The sequence below is a fragment of the Corythoichthys intestinalis genome, chromosome 2 (assembly GCF_030265065.1).
Source record: "Corythoichthys intestinalis isolate RoL2023-P3 chromosome 2, ASM3026506v1, whole genome shotgun sequence".
Classification (NCBI taxonomy): domain Eukaryota; kingdom Metazoa; phylum Chordata; class Actinopteri; order Syngnathiformes; family Syngnathidae; genus Corythoichthys; species Corythoichthys intestinalis.
This window is the reverse complement of record NC_080396.1, coordinates 26,264,787-26,282,349: the sequence shown is the minus strand read 5'-3', so window position 1 is coordinate 26,282,349 and position 17,563 is coordinate 26,264,787. Positions and strand designations below refer to the sequence as shown.

At 40.3% G+C, this 17,563-nt stretch overlaps 1 protein-coding gene and 1 long non-coding RNA gene across 4 annotated transcripts in view; one reads left to right on the top strand and one right to left on the bottom strand.

Annotated features, from left to right (window-relative positions):
• The window catches only part of LOC130908789 (striated muscle preferentially expressed protein kinase-like), a 77,593-nt gene that overhangs the window by 59,609 nt on the left and 421 nt on the right, over window positions 1–17,563 (bottom strand). For 2 of the 3 annotated variants that reach the window (XM_057824592.1, XM_057824631.1), the window contains exon 2: window positions 16,870–17,379. In XM_057824592.1, coding sequence (XP_057680575.1) covers window positions 16,870–17,254 — 385 coding nt within the window. In that variant the 5' untranslated portion in view covers window positions 17,255–17,379. Of the gene's footprint in view, window positions 1–7,305; window positions 7,512–16,869; window positions 17,380–17,563 lie in introns of those variants that run through there. The other variant, XM_057824607.1, reaches the window with a different exon arrangement.
• LOC130908815 (uncharacterized) lies at window positions 12,328–17,517 on the top strand. Its single transcript, XR_009061653.1, has 3 exons — window positions 12,328–12,378; window positions 16,254–16,378; window positions 16,880–17,517. It is a non-coding gene; the product is annotated as an uncharacterized LOC130908815 (long non-coding RNA).

Sequence of the window (17,563 nt, the reverse complement as noted above, 5' to 3'; positions counted from 1 at the left end):
TAAGAAGAATAAAACAAAAAACAAGTCAAAGGTAAAGAGAAGCACACAAGTGAAAAATTGTCCACTCCCAAAAATTAAAACAATAACATCAAACTAAAAAAATCCCACTTTTTTAACCAGTAATTCGGTACAATGTTGGGCCTCCAATTGCAAGATGAAAACCCATCAATCTGTATTTCTTCATAGTCATTCCAACAACACGTTTGAAGATAATTGCTCAAAATATGCAGACTGAGAAATATGTACTGGTATATATTAGGGGTGTAGCAAACACTCATTTGCTCCCAAAAACATATAAATCCGTTCTATTTTTAATTGTTTCAGTGTCCCAAAGACGTATTTATACGTCTTTTAGGTTTTTTTTTCATTAGAGACATCTCTGGGTTCTGATTCAACTGAGCTCCAAAGCACAAAGCTGAAAATCTATTTTAAAGCAGTGGCCAGTAGCGCATTTAGTAAGACCCGCAACCCGATTCAATGGCAACGAACGGCCGGGCAGCAAGGCCGGGGCGCCAGCGGGAAGATGCCAGGCGGCGGACTACCTTGCAGAACAACCGAGAGGACGCCCGAGGTGCCAGGCGCTGGACGACCGAGCAGAATGACCGGGACCACCAGTGCAGTGGACGATGTCATTGAGACCGTGCTGCTCGCTGAGCAGACCCCGCAGAGACTAAAAAAAATCCATCTTTATGAGACAGGCGGCAATGAGGGAAAAGTCTACGTGGCTGTCAGGGCAACAACAGCGTCGTCTGTCAGTTAGTTATGTGTAAATAAATTGTTACTTTGCTATCAAAAGCTCTATTTGTCTTGTTTATGTTATTTTCTAAAAGGAAAACATTATTCAGATGTTTGGGATGTAACTAAAGCAAAAAATAGCTGTGTTAAAGTCAAAGTTATATTTGAAATGTATGCTTTCACAAAAAGCTCAATTTCTCTGTTTTTTCATCAGACATTGGAAAATTGCTCAAACTAAGCTATTTTCTAATGGCCTAGTTCTAATATGAACTAACTTTTTTCATGATAAAAGAAAAGAGTCAAATCTTTCTTTTGGTGGGTTACATGTTTATATAGCAATAGAACTGAATTTTCTGTGGGCCTTGCAAAATCAGTCAAAATCCAGTAAAACAGCCGGGAGCGAAGGGCCTTGCTCCGGTGAAAATGGCTGGGAGTGAATGAGTTAATTGATCTGGCTCGATATGTTGCTTGCTTAGCCACATTGAATTGAAATCGATCAAAATGCAACACATCAAGCATCAAACATCTTTTAAATATGCCATTTTGTTAAAAAGAATCAATGTTATTCAAATATCTAAACTGTTTCAGCAACATGAGTGACAGAAAAATCAGAAATGCTTTGTACATTTTGTTGCTTTAGGTGAAATGTAACTGATGGTCCCAAATTGTCATGGGTGATGAACTGCCAAACATAAATGCCTTTGGTTTTATGGATATGCAGTGTCCAGTAGTGCAGCTTGATTCAACAGAAGATGAGTGAGTGGGTATTGGAAATGCTTGGCTTGAGTAGTGGGGAGAGAAAATGGACGGGCTGCAGAGCCTCTTACCAATTTTGTTCAATGACAAAAGGGCCATCTTTAGGCTCCTAGCCTTAATTCCTAGCCCGCCATCCGTGGATTGAAATAATCGCAAGGCAAGGCACCTGGCCTGCACAGACCAACCAACCACAATACAACACATTCCATGCTTATAGTATGATAACATAAGCAATGCCAAAAATATACCAGAACTAAATTCATCTCATTGAAGGTATAAAGTTCCAGGCAATTGTTAGCATTAGCATGCTAATCTTTAACATGCTAACATGATATAATAATACTAGAATTAACTTGCCTGGTACACCAGACTCACCGCTGTTCCAGCTATTGAGTCTGGCCACCATTCACGCGGATACAATTTCCAGGGCGGAGCAAGCCACAGCAAACAGACAGCGGAGTGGACCAATCAGCGACGGGCAGACGTGACGTTAGTAAAATGATGAGGGAAGGACGAGGGACTTGCGCGCGGAAGTAAACATATGAAGAGAGCGAAGTTTATTCAACATGGCTAGCGCGAGACAGACTGTTGTCAATGACTCGTCGATGTGTTTTTGGTAATTTAAAACTGATTTTACCGTGGATTGGAACATATTCTCGGCTCTCCCGTTCACCATCTGTGTTGTGGAGACGACTTTCGACGCGCAAGAGTGACGTTGCTCGTTAAGAACACGTCACGCAAATAAACGAATCTGATTTGTCGATTGATTTAGTACCTGCTCGAGAGGCCGTTAATGGGCTGTTTCCCAGACTATACTCTCAGTGTTTGAAAAATACAGGGAGAATAGTCTGGCAGAGCCAGGCAAAGAATTAACACCTACAGACACAGACAATCCCATGAATGCATATGTTAGCATAAGATAGCATTATGGCTAATCCGCTAACAATGAGTGACAACACAAAATTCACGCTCACCACTTCACTTCGATGTGGTAGAGCACACACTTATAGATCCCCAACACAAACAAAAGGTCTGTTTCCACAAGTTATAAAACACCTTTTAAGGTGCCGTTTGAAATTAACAATTGGTTGGATTCTTCAAAAGTGGTTCAGCGTTAGTGATGGCAGCTTGAAACTGAAACTTCGAGACGTGCTCCGAACCGATGACATAGATTTATATTGGACCACTGCTCCGGAGCTTGCTTCAAACCACGTGACATATGACGTATGAAACAGGAACTGTTTCAGTTCTTGAATGAAACACCCCTATCGGTTCATAATCCAATCGGATGGGTCACAAACACTGGCGTCTTGATTCTGACAAGTGACTGGCTGAGGTGATTTGAATTATAAATGAATGAAAAGTAGTCTGTGTGCAGCTTATATAATAGAGTTAATTTATTTTCCCCTCAAAATAACCCAAAATATAGCCATTAATATCTAAACCCCTGGCAACAAAAGTGAGTACACCCCTTAGAAACTACGTACATCCCTAAATGTCAAAATTGAGTACTGCTTGTCATTTTTCCTCCAAAATGTCATTTGACTCGATACAGGAGTGCTGTCAGCATTGCTGCAGAGATTGAAGAGGTGGGGGGGTGAGCCTGTTAGTGCTCAGACCATACACCGCACTCTACATCAAATTGGTGTGCATGGCTGTCACCCCAGGAGGAAGCCTCTTCTGAAGACAGTACGCAAGAAAGCCCGCCCGTCTTATCAGACCATAGGACATGGTTCCAGTAATCCATGTGCAAACTGTTTGCGGGCTTTCTTGTGGATGACAGGTTGTTATAATTTTGTCCACGAATGATAAACGAAGTGATTACAACAATTATGCAGTCTCATCTACGTCTCATCTACCTCGTGCTGAATCCATTTTTGGAGATTCCGTGGGTTCCCCTGGCTTGATTTTGCAGTTTTAACTTCGTCACACACTGCCAACTTCAACGGCATCTACAGAGGTCTAAACCGGAAGTTCGAAGCAGAAACTTTCCAAGATGGCGCCACCCATATTTCGCTCAGGAAACTTGTCTATATATGCAGTTTCTTTTTATGAGTCTTTCAGTGCTGAACAATGCTATTCTGTGTGTAAAGATTACAAGACAATTATGTTTTCACTTTGTATGAACATCAGTCTTACTTTTCATCTCTCTCACTTGAGGTCATTACATCTTTTAACACTATGCTGAACACCCACGACAAAACACACACACACATCCCAACATATTCTCCTCCCCACACCTTGCACACACCGACTTAATTGTCCTTTCAGACACATCTGTGCTTTCCACACCTCCTCCGCCTTCAGCAAATGAGTCTAAAAATAAACTGTAACCACAGAGGCTCCTCTATTGCAGGACTGTGGGTTTTCCAGTGCTGTCATGGCATGTTTCTGTTCACATCAATACAAAATCACAATCATCCATGAGATTTACTTTCATTATCATGAAATCTATGTCACTCAGGTGATGTGGCCATTTCTGAACTATTCTTGAGGTACAATAAGATGTGTGTCTCTTTCTGCAAGGATTAGAGCAGCCTTCAACTTCTCCACCCCTCTGCTCCTCAATCCTCCTCTATCCATCAGCACTGGGAGGTGGCGGAAAGGAAAGTGCAGCAATCGATGCCCGTGCTTTATGCGTGATACAGAATACACCCCTACAAAACTGCTCAGATGCTCCCGAATCAATACGTCCATCATCGCACCAGTTCTTCAGCTATCATCCAATGAAAGGTTTAGTACTGCCACATTTTGAATATTGTTCCTCATGGGAAGGCCTAAAATAAAACAAATCCCCTTTAACTTATCATGGACAGAATACAATCATAAAATGCAAAAACCGACAAGCGGCATTTAAACATTCCTGACCTTATTTACCATATTTTTCAGACTATAATCTGCCACTATTTTCTCTCTTTGATCGGATAGAAAGCCAACATTAACTCAGATAACCGCACTCATTACAACTGCAGAACAGAATCTCTGAAGACACAACATGTCAAACCTTGAGGAAGAAGGGGTACAGCCGAAGAAAATCACACACGTAAAATTTTCACCCACAGAAATGCCGCTGAATAAATGTTTTCTCTTTTTAGGACCGTTCTCTATAAACCCTAGAGATGATTGTGCGTGAGAATCACAGTCGATCAGCAGTTTGTAAAATACTCAGACCAACCCGTATGGCACCAATAGCCATGCCACATAAAAAGTCTCAAAAAGCACCCTGCTTCCCCATTCTGATGGTTGCTTTGAACAGCAGCAGACCGTCTTGACCATGCCTACATGCCTGAAAGCTCTGACTTTCTGCCATGTGACTGACTGATTAGAGATTTACATTACCGAGCTCAGAAATGTATGCCAAAAGTGGCCGGTGAGTAGATTCAAAGAAATATACAATTTGAATAATGATTTACATGTAGAGAGACTGTACACTTAATGATCTGACCTACTTGCCTGGTACACCAGACTCAACGCTGTTCCAGCTATTGAGTCTGGCCACCATTCCCACGGATACAATTTCCAGGGCGGAGCAAGCCACAGCGAACAGACAGCGGAGTGGACCAATCAGCGACGGGCAGACGTGACGTTATTAACTGACGACGGAAGGACGAGGGACTTGCACGCGGAAGTAAACATACGAAGAGAGCGGAGTTTATTCAACATGGCTAGCGCGAGACAGACTGTTGTCAATGACTCGTGTCGATGTGTTTTTGGTAATTTAAAACAGAATTTACCGCGGATTGGAACATGTTCTCGGTTATCCCGTTGACCATCTGTTTTGAGGAGACGACTTTCGGCGCGCAAGAGTGACGTTGCTCGTGAAGAACACGTCACGCAAATAAACGAATCTGATTTGTCGATTGATTTTGTACCTGCTCGAAAAGGCCGTTAATGGGATGGTTCCCAGACTATTTCTCTCAGTGTTTGAAAAATACAGGGAGAATAGTCTGGCAGAGCCAGGCAATGACCTACGGGTGTGACAAAATATCGAAACGGTGATATATCGTGATACTTTGTATCCCAAAAGGTTATCGATATGCTCCTGTCATGAATCGAGATATCGTTTTAAAAAGGTGTCAATTAAAAAAAAAAAAAAGGCTGCCATTGACGGTGCTTGACACCCAATCCATTTAGACTGGGAACGTTCGTTCATTCGCAGTCATTCGGTTTGATTTTCGGGGCATTTACAGGTCACTTGCTTTTCATTTTAAGGCATTTACAGGTCATTTCCTGTTGAGTTTGAGTCACTGCCTGTTCATTTGTGTGATTCCCAGGTCACTTCCTTTTCTGTAACGCAAAATAAACAGCAAGTGATCCATAAAATACCCCAAAATCAACAGGAAGTAACTGAAAATCAACAGGTAAATGACCTTAAATGGCCCAAAATTACTCATTGGCATTGGCTGCCACTGACAGCCATAGACGTTCAATCCGTTTGAAGTGGGACATTCGTTCATTCGCTGCCACCCTCCCTGTTCAAATGGATTGGACGTCTACTAGGGATAAACTCATTCCAGTTCACAGCAGAAGCTTGTTTTTCTGTTTATTATTTTTTTGTACAATATCCTAGAATGATTTCCTGACCAATGTATCGAAAATCGTTGTATCGCCATATCGTCAGATCATCGTTATCGTGAGCTTTGTATCGCAAATCGTATCGTATTGCGAGGTACCAAGAGGTTACCACTCCTAATCTGACCTTTGTTCTTAGAATCTTTTGGTCATTCAAAATCAATAGGGATTTTTTTTTACCACGGTGCATTGATGCCATACTACATGAGAGAAATTTCTTGGAGAATTGCATTGCGTAAGGCAGGACGTTGAAGCGTTGAAACCACAATTCATATTAAAGATTTTTGAAAAATTGCAGTGATCTTGGTCCAACACCAAATAATAATTTAATCAATTCTGAAGTAAATTGTCAAATTAAAATAAGACTGGATTGAGCAACAATGATCTTGAAAAAGTTGCCCTTGTGTAAGGTATCGTTTTTATGTCACCCAACTCTGTCAGCACAAAGCAAACTCTGAGGAGACCTCATTTCAGCAGCAGAATGCCAATTTTTGTCACGTGGCTTGCCACCCGATCCTACCATCTAATCCTGACTAAATCCCAGCAGGTCCCTGTGAACCACCAGGGACAGGACACAAAGCAAGTGACACATAGAAAGGAGTACCGCCCACAGATGTTGCTTCAGCTGCCTCGTCACAAGATGGAATCTAATTAATGATAATATAATCCAATTGAAAATAGTATTTAAACAATGCCAAGTGGCAGGTATGCATCATTCTAAAGAAGAACTGTGAGAGTCAGAAAATGCTGCATATATTGCTGGAAAAGAATACTATTTATCAAAACACAAATCAGAGGTGTTCATCTCAATGCTCATGAATCCATGTCAATCCTTGAAATTTTGCCACACATTTTCCTTAACTTCTGTTCAAAACTAGTCTGAAAAATGGCAAAATGCAGGGTGAATTATTAGTCCAGTAATAAGCAATGTGTAAGTCAGTTTTGGGCGCAAAGATTTCATGGCTTGCCAAGAGTTTAAGATGAATAAATAATTAAAACCAAGGAAAATAAAAAAAACTGTGATTTTTGGAAAACAATCCATTACAGATATACAAAAGACCTTTTTGGTTTCACTAATTGGCACCATGTGGGAAACCACATTAATATATAACCTACGATTAAAAACAATCTTGACTACCCATCAGTTTACTGTACCTCATGCACACACTGTACAGTAGCTCATTTGTAGACAAAACTATTATTGCATATTTGAATTAAGAACAGGACCAAACTATTACTTACTTTGGTGCTTCTGACTCCTTTTTCCACTTTTACTGTCCCTTGTACTCCTCAACGCCTTACGAGCGTCAAGCAGTTCCCTCCTCAGCATGCCTTTCCACCAACAAACACACAGCGAAATCCACAACAACTACCCCCGTAGGCCCAGAGTGACCATAAAACTCCGTACCTCTCCTCAGCCCATGACCTGTTTCCCTCCTGTGCTTTTGTTGCCCACCTAAACTTTGATTCCAGCTGTCTGCAGTTGCACTGGACTTTCCCTTTGCACCCCCAATAACACAGAACCGCCCCCCTCTTTGAACATCAAGACATTAGACACACTGCGACCTCTGCAGTCTTCTGATGGCTCATTCTGTTTTGACCCAGGGACTTCTAAAACTAACGCATTTATGGGAGCCATCTTGTCAAACAGGCTTCCAGTTATAGATGGCTTGTCCTGAAACATCCCTTAGTTATACAAAGTGCAGTTTGTCACTGTTCTTAGTGAATGTAGAAATTGCCGCTGAATCTGCTGCTCACACAACATCTCCAACTACCGTAATTTTCGGACTATAAGACACTACTTTTTTCCTTCATTTTGAATCCTGCGGCTTATAGTCCAGTGCGGCTTATTTGTTGATTTATTTGGGTTAATAGGTAACACTTTATTTGATAGTGGTGTCATAAGACGGTCATAAGACCATCATAATTATGACATGACACTATCATTACTGAATGCTTATGATAGTGTTGTTAATAACGGCGTTAATATAACTGCGTTACTAACGCCGTTATTTTTTTCAGTAGTAAGCAATCTAATTATTTACTTTTTCACCCTGGCAACGCCGTTACCGTTACTGAAGATGGAAAGGCGTGCGTAAATGACGCGAGATAAGTCTGAGGGAGACGAACTTACCGAGACGACAGAGCAGAGAAGGCGTGGGGAGGAGGAAAGAAAGTTGTGACGCCGAGCAAACGCGATGCATGGTAGCTCCAATAGACCCCAATCACGTGACGTCACAACTCCGCCCCCCTGACTGGTGTCGCCATATTGTCCGTCAGCTCATCGTGTTTACATATTACCGCTACGTACATTCCTCCTATTACTGCGTGTTTTTCTGCTTGTCTAAGGAATCACCGCCTAGTAAACGAACCCAAAAACCTTCCTGATAATCGTTAACATTGATTAATCTAAATGGTGAAGGGATGTGTGGCGGTTGGTTGCAGTAACAGAGAAGATAAACAGTCATTTTAGTAGTTGCTGTGTGCCCATTGTTAAAAGGGCAAATCTCGAAAGCAGCACGGTTTGTTTATCTCGGTCCATGATGTGTTTGTGTCGACAGCCGTTAGACAGCGGCGAAAACATCAATATGATGCCAATACGATCGCAGACATCATCAGACGGAGACTACGAAGCTCGTCGCCACGGTCGCGCAGCAAGAAGCTGAGCGCAACAACAGGTGTTGTGCTGAAAAACAGCCGCCCTGCGTGAAATGTCCCCCCTGACATGGAAACGACTTTCTTGTACTGTAAATATGTATTATTTTACTCTGCTTGAACTAATAAATGTCATACCTGTGCGAGGAACAAGGTCGTGAAAACCTGTAGACTAATACATTTCTGTTCAAAGATGGTTATGTGGCCCAGTCCACGATTTGTTACTAAAATACATCACTAATATTTTGTGTAATTTAATTATTTAAAATTTATCTTACATTCGTAAATCCATTACTGTAATGCGTCCATTAAAACATTTGATGTTTTCACGTCAATAAAGCGTTATAAATAAGCGCTCCCGGCAGGAGGAACATTTCACGCGGAGCAGCTATTTTTCAGCACACACCGGCCCGTTGTCGATCAAATTTCATTTTACAATCGTGACAACGATGACACTCAGCTGACCAAATGTCGGTTTATATTCGGGCCGGTGCCGATTTTGGGTACCCGACTCCTCATCGTGACATAAACTGGAGTATGATTGGAAATTTTGTGGTCTCAGGACGAGCTCTGACGCACGGGACGGGACCAGACGGGAGGAAACATCGGTTTGGTTATCAAATGTGGATCTGGCGACTGGATCGACCGAAGCTTTTCCAAATAACGGCTTTTATGCAACTCATCCAATGAGTTTACAGCGCCTGAAAGCACCGGGGCTTCCATAATTTACAAGTGAATCCACCTTTACAAACTACGATCATTGACAATACGACACACAATGACGGACAATGTGGCGGCACAATACAGCGATCACGTGATTGTGTGACGTTGGTGATTGGGGTCTATAGTACCTGTTGTAGCCGATAGAGATGTCCCGATCAATCGAATCCAATCACGTCATTTTCAAAGTATCGGAATGGGCAAAAAAATATTGGCCATGCCTTTTTTTAATATATATATATATGTATATATAATTAAATTGTTTTCTAATTGTATTTACTGTCACAGACATAATATGTTACACTCATCCAGAGTCTTTAGTTTAGGTTTAAGGTAGGGTTCTCAAATTTATCCCGATAATGGCGGCAATTAATTTTTTAAAAAATGTGTCACGTTAAAATATTTAACGCAATTAATGCATGCGCTGCATGACCTTCTCACTCATTGTCACGCTCAATCTGTAGTGGCGCCGTTTTACTTATAAAGAGAGATAAAAGGCAGCGCACAATGAGTAGAGGGAACTTTGGCAGCCTTTGGAGCCACTTATTAATTGGCTAAAGCCTTGCAATCTCTCTCTCTATGATTAGAAATATCATAGGAGGCAATGTGGGGAAGCAAGGTGGCAATTGATCATTGTCTCAACACCTTATGTTTTTTCCCAATGCAGAGAAGATATAGCAATTGGTAGCACGTTGCACAGTCATGGTTCCACTTCCCATGATGCATTTGGGATGGCCACAGTATCATTTACTGAAAGCTCAACAAATACACTAGATGGCAATATTTAGTCACAATATACAAAGTCACAAGTCTTTCTATCCGTGGCTCCCTCTCACAGAAAGAATGTTAATATTGTAAATGCCATCTTGAGGATTTATTGTCAGAATAAACAAATACAGTACTTATGTACTGTATGTTGAATGTATGTATTCGTCCAAGTTTTATTAATCTTTTTCTTAATGCATTGCAAAAATGTATATGATGGGGAAAAATTATCGGGAATGATTGGAATTGAATCGGGAGCAAAAAAAAGCAATCGAATCGGGAAATATCGGGATTGGCAGATCCTCAAACTAAAACGATCGGGATCGGATCGGGAGCAAAAAAACATAATCGGAACAACCCTAGTAGCCGATAGCCTAAAAACTACGCCCACATGTTATGGTAGATATGGTAGACATGGTAGGTATCACATATATATATATATATATAGAACTAGATGCGAAATTATAGACACGGCACTAGATGCATCAGTAAACAGTCGCCATCTTAAAACAATAGACTTCTTAGGAAGGCTCTGTCTTAGAGAACCTTCCTACCGAACCTAAGTAACTTTTTATCTAAAATACTCCTAAATCGGTAAAATCTTGACTTGAATCTATCTTTAAATGATGAAACAGTTTTAAAAGTTTCACATGTCGAAAGTAGATAGAGGGGAACTAATGCAATAATGTGAGCCATTTTAACAACTTTTAACGGTTGATTCAGGGTAAAGGGTAAATTAGGGTAAAGAATTGGGCTTAGGCCAAATGTCCCAAATACCTTTTAAAACTTCACATAGTGTGACCTATGTTTTTTTTTTTTTTTTTTTTTCAAAACAAAACATGAAAATTATCACCAGTTACTTTGCCAAGTAACTAATTACTCTTACATTCAGGTAACTGAGTTACTAACGCAATTACTTTTTGGGAGAAGTAATTTGTAACTATAATTAATTACTTTTTTAAAGTAAGACTGACAACACTGCTTATGACAGATCTCATTAAGTGTCATCCGGCAAATTATGTAACTAACTCCTTTTATGTCCGGCTTGGTTTCGCCCAGGCTCCCTGAAGCCACTCTGGAGCTGTGCTGTCTGCAATCAAATTGACGCGAAAGTGTGAGAACCAGGGAGGACGGCGAGGGAAAAAGCCTGTCTGTTTTACATCCATTCAAAAGTGAGATAAGTTGCCGTATAACACTAGATGACATCTGTTATAAACATTCATTAATGATCATGACTGACAGATCAGGATGCCCGAGTCAAACACATTTAAGTAATGCTAGTTATCAAATACGAATTCTGAAAATACATTTACTTAATGCTAATCACTCCAGTTCTTCTTTTAAATTTGACATGAAACTCCTTCCTTTTTTGTCTGAAAGAACAGATCTTTATTCAGAAACTTGTAGTCGTGGCTGGAAAAACTGTGTGGGAGCGGTTGTTATGTAAATCAAATTCATATTTCAAGAAGCATTGGACAAAAGAGTTACATGGTTGTTTAAGTTCACATGGGGAGGAACCTCAGAGAGCTACCTATTTGGATATCTTAGTGATCAATAAGTAATGAAAAAATTTTCATGACCCTCAGTAAACAGTACATCTTCTGTGGTCAAAGTGTTTTTTCACGTTAAGTTTTGTTTGGGCCAATATTGTATATGTAGCACAAACACTGTATAAATATACATAGTCAAATCTTGCTGTGATTTGGCAGTTGATAGAGGAAATGAAACTGAATTAGCTATGACACACTATCTGAACTCACAACAGAATATTCAGATAACCCTGATTCAACTATATCAAGCCAGTTAACATTTTTAAACAGCTACGCACATTGGACATGTATTCCAGATGGGGCTTGGTGACATGGTCTCATTTTTTCCATTTTTCACATAAAACGATTGATTGAGGATCCACCCTCTACTTGAAAAAAATATATATATATATAAATATTAAAAATAAATTGTCATGTCTCATATTTCCTGTTAATGTTTTGTGTTTGTTCATGTTGGTTATTCTGCTTTTATTTTGGTAGTTGCGTTTCTCCTTGTTTTACCTTTACTTCCTGCTTTTCCCAATCATGCTGATTGTATCCACCTGTGACCCTGTTTATAAATAGTCTGCTTCTGCCTTTTGTCAGTTTGTATGGTATCCTACCACGTCCTATGCCATCACCTTGTGTAAGCTTTTTCACCAAGATTTACATTTGGAACCAATGCATTTTTTGTTACTTTGTGGACTACACTAAGATTATTGTATCCAGCTGCTGTATTTTTTCCATTGTCTCCTTTTTTAACCTTATTGACTGAAAGATAAACCATTTTGTTTGAACTGAATATTGAAGCATTGGGTCATTGGTGCATCCTTGTCAGAAATAATAAGTTTTAAAGTAAAAATGTATTTTCAGTCAATTATAAACAATTCCTGCTTAGAGAATTTTATAAATATATATACCGTATTGGCCCGAATATAAGACGGCCCTGATTATAAGACGACCCCCTCTTTTTCAAGACTCAAGTTTGAAAAAAGACTTTTTGAACACCAAATTAATTTTTATACAGAAAATAATTACAGTACATCCGAAACAAATGATTATAACAATATATTTGAGAGAAAAAGCATGTTATTTTGCCTCATTCAAATCTTAATATCTGAACATTTAAAGATGTAAACTAAAGTGCAATCACATTCGTAAATGATTGGCTTCTGGTTTTTGAAATGTATATAAACCAATCTATTGTGATAAAACAACAAAATTGCAATAACTGCATTAACCATCAAAGTGAAGTCTAACTGTAACTGTAGTCTTGAAACAAAACTGAATAAGGAAAAACATTGCAATAAAATAATGCAAACTGGTTAAACTTGAGAGTAGCTGAGATCTGTCATGACAGAACATCGCTTCAATGATATCTGGTGCCATCTAGCGTTGCGAATGGGTATAACGTCTAGACCACAAATATAGGACGATCCCCACTTTTTTAGTCTTATTTCAATGCAAGAAACACCGTCTTATATTCGGGCCAATACGGTATTTTTTTCTTTAACCAAATGCTAGCTATGGATACCGCGTCCCAGGAGAGGAAAGCGTTGCACTATTAACCCTGTGTACAGTGGAGATGGGGTACTGCTGACCTAGACTCGGGACATCGTGAGTCAGTGGGGAGAATATTTCGAAGACCTCCTCAATTCCACCGACACAACTTCCTTTGAGTAAGCAGAATCTGGATGGGTCAAAGTCACTGAGGTGGTTGGAAAGCGCCTCGGTGGCAGGGCCCCGGGAGTGGATGAAATTCGCCCGTAGTTCCTAACAGCTCTGGATGTTGAAGGGGTTGTCATAACTTTTACGGACAGAATTTCAGCATTGCATCTTTGCTTTTTGCAGATGATTTGGTGCTGCTGGCTTCATCAAGCCGGGATCTCAAAACTCTCATTGGAGCAGTTTGCAGCTGTGTGTGAAGTGTGAAGCTGTTGGGATGAAGATCAGCAATTCCAAATCCTGGTCCTCAATCGGAAAAGGATGGCGTAACTGCTCTGGGTCGGGGATGAGATCCTGCCCCAAGTGTAGGAGTTCAAGTGTCTTGGGGTCTTGTTCATGAGTGAGAGCAGGAGGGAGCGGGAGATCGATAGGCAGATCGGTGCAGTATCTGCAGTGATGTGGACTCTGCACCGGTCCGTTGTGGTGAAGAAGGAGCTGAGCCAAAAAGTTAAGCTCTCGATTTACCAGTCGATCTAAGCTTCTACCGTCACCTATGGTCTCGAGCTGTGGGTCGTGACTGAAAGAACAAGATCCCGGATACAAGCGGCCGCAAGGTGTCCGGGCTCTCCCTTAAGGATAGGCTGAGAAGGAGGGACTCAGTGTCAAGCCGCTACTCCTCCGCGTTGAGAGGAGCCAGTTGAGGTGGCTCAGGCATCTGGTTCGGATGCCTCCTGGACACCTCTCTGGAGAGGTGTTCTGGGCATGTCCTACCAGGAGAGACCCCAGGGATGACCCAGGACACGCTGGAGAGACTATGTCTCTCGGCTAGCCTGGGAACGCCTTGGGATCCCACCGGAGGAGCTGGTTGAAGTGGCTGGGGAGACGGCAGTCTGGGCTTCCTAGCTAAAGCTGCTGCCCCCGTGACCTGAACCCAGATTAAGCAGTAGATAATGGATGGATGGATAGCAGCTAGTGTGTGATGAGGCCAAATTACAAACAAACCAAAACTAAAGCTTTTTTCTATAGGGAAATTCATTTTCATAGTCTGACATCACCAACATTAAAACAAAGCCATGCATGTATTTTTTCCCAGTTAGATGAATAACTTTTTACTGCTATAAAATTGAGGTTTTTCAGGTTTGTAAAAAAAAGACAAAACCTATTAAAAAAATAAAATAAAAAATAAGGTAATGGGTGGCATAGTTCACCTAGGTGAATCAGCTGTATCATTCTTGGTAAAGCTCAAACTCATGCTTTGGCTAATAAATCTTTTACGTCATGCAATAGATCCGTCGGTGTTAAATAAATAAATAAATATAAACATATATATATTAGGGCTGTCAAAATTATCGCGTTAACGGGCGTAAATTAATTTTTAAAATTAATCACGTTAAAATATTTGACGCAATTAACGCACAAATGCCCCGCTCAAACAGATTAAAATGACAGCACAGTGAAAGGTGTACTTGTTGTGTTTTTCGGAGTTTTGCCGCCCTCTGCTGGCGCTTGGGTGCGACTGATTTTATAGGCTTCAGCACCCATGAGCATTGTGTAAGTAATGATTGACATCAACAATGGTGGGCTACTAGTTTATTTTTTGATTGAACATTTTACAAATTTTATTAAAACGAAAACATGAAGAGGGGTTTCAATATGAAATTTCTATAACTTGTACTAACATTTATCTTTTAAGAACTACAAGTCTTTCTATCCATGGATCGCTTTAACAGAATGTTAATAATGGTAATGCCATCTTGTTGATTTATTGTTATAATAAAGAAATACAGTACTTATGTACCGTATGTTGAATGTATACATCCATCTTGTGTCTTATCTTTCCATTCCAACAATAATTTACAGAAAAATATGGCATATTTCATAGATGGTTTGAATTGCGATTAATTACGATTAATTAATTTTTAAGCTGTAATTAACCTGATTTTAATATATATATGTATATATATTATAAAGGCAACTGATGGAAACTAAGTATCATCAAATATTATGATTCGGTAAAAAAATAATGTACAAATATTCGTTTTCAGAAAAAAGTAAAGCGTCCATAACTTTATTTCCCAAGTAGGGTTCAGATATTTCTACTTTATTTCTCACACCTTCTTAAAACATTCAAAAACCCACAATCTTGTTGGTCTACTCCAAACGCAGCCATTAAAATTCACCGCACACACAACAGGCTCACACACGAATACACATTTAAAGGCCCTTCGCTTTGCTTTCACAGCGCTGAACGTGATTGAGTGTGACAGCATCATATCTTGACCGCGGCGATGCTATAATTATCTATGATGTCTGCCGGTGCAATTGGAGACGCATGCACACATCAGAGCTCTGAGACCCCCCAAGTCAGTGAGGCACATACCGTGCTGGAAATAACTAGGCAGAGCAAGGCAAAGGGGTGTTAAAAAATGTTAGAGATAAAGGAGAACCCAAAAAGTAAGACAAAGCAAAAACACATGGGTTTACAAAAAATGGCTCTTAGAAACAGGTATAACATTCTTACTTTTAACAGAAAAGATTTGACCATGACATATTGAGCTTTCAGTGAACCAGGAACCAGACTGTAAGCAGAGTGGGCAAACTCAGGATCATTCATCTCTCACATGCTTGTGAATTCTCACCAACTAATTTTAGTGATCCAACTAGGCCATAGCCACACTGTTACAAGCACAAAATGAAAGCTAGTCTCAATGTTGATTATTTCATTGAGAAGTAAAAACAACCAAGAGTAATAATGTTGCGCACTGGGATGTGGCTTTGTTTTTTTGCCAGAATTTAAAGTGACCTTGATTTCTCCAGATTAGTGTACAGTACTTACTTCTGTTGATCTAATTTCAGATGTTCTTTGGGAGCCGTCCTAGTATTTGGAACTGTTCAAAATTCCTTCCACCTCGTCTGAGGCACCTGGTGCAGCTGATGGAAAACAAACCTATAGCCTGATGTATCGATCAACATGCCTCAGTGTAGGTATGGTGTTGTTTTGGGAATAAGCAGGGTTGTTTTCGAACTTAGTTTTTGGAATCTCAACAAAACTGTTTATCGTAACACCATAACACCCCCCCCCCCTCCACCACCACAAAAACATTCTGTTCAGGTGATTTTTGTAATGCCCAGTGAAACCAAGTTTGCACATTTTATCTAATTGCATTAGGGTGGTCCTTTAAGAATGACTTGGTTTGCAAGTATGGACCATAAATGGTCAGTTGACTGATTTCTTGGTCCAAACAGAAGTATCAGACATCAACGTTCAACGGTTCAGCACACTTTACACCATTCTCATTACTTTTTGAAAAAAAAAAAAAAAAAAAATTAATGAATAGGTAGATAGAGTATCAATACGTAAATGGATTGAGCAGAGCGGGAAAGCAAAAACACTAATACCATGGAAGATGTTTTTAAAAAAAGTCTAAATATCATAGAAAATGTCTAAAAATAATTTTTTAAAAATTGATACCTTCTCCAAGATCCATGATGGCAAGGACAGCACTGCAGCGGGCCTCCCCCAGCTCACTGGCAGCCACGCAGGTGTACAAACCAGCGTCCCACGTACGGCAGTCCCGTATCCACAATCCTCCTGGGTCTTGGGTTTCCGTGGGAGGCATCAGAGTGTCATTATGGTACCAGGTGAGCGATGGCTTTGGAAAACCTGCCACTGACACCCTAAGGCGGATGTCACAGCCAGTTCCCACCGCAGCCTTGCGAAGTTTGCGGACAAAAACTGGTGGCTTGGGCTCTTGATCGGGGACAATATGGTCTTTCATATTACAAAATTTGGTCCTGTTGGGTGAGCTGTCTTGACTGGTACTGGATGCTGCACCTTCAGCCATCTTGGATTCCATATGAACTCTGTATCAGGTGGAACTTTATACCAGGATGGAACTTGTTGCAGACCTCATGCCAAATACTTCTTCAGCGCTCACACCTTTGGACTCGCAAGTCGTGCCAATGATGACCCGACAGGAGACTAAAACAAATACGTGACAGTTTTACCTAGGAAGTATTTATCAGCTACTCGTTTAAATGAACAACTTCTGTATTTTCAAGGTCAATTCCATGCACTTTAATAATACATGTTTAAACTTACAGCTGTGGTAAATTTCAAATTTATACAGGAAATTTAAACAGTGAATGTGTGTGTGGTAGAAGGC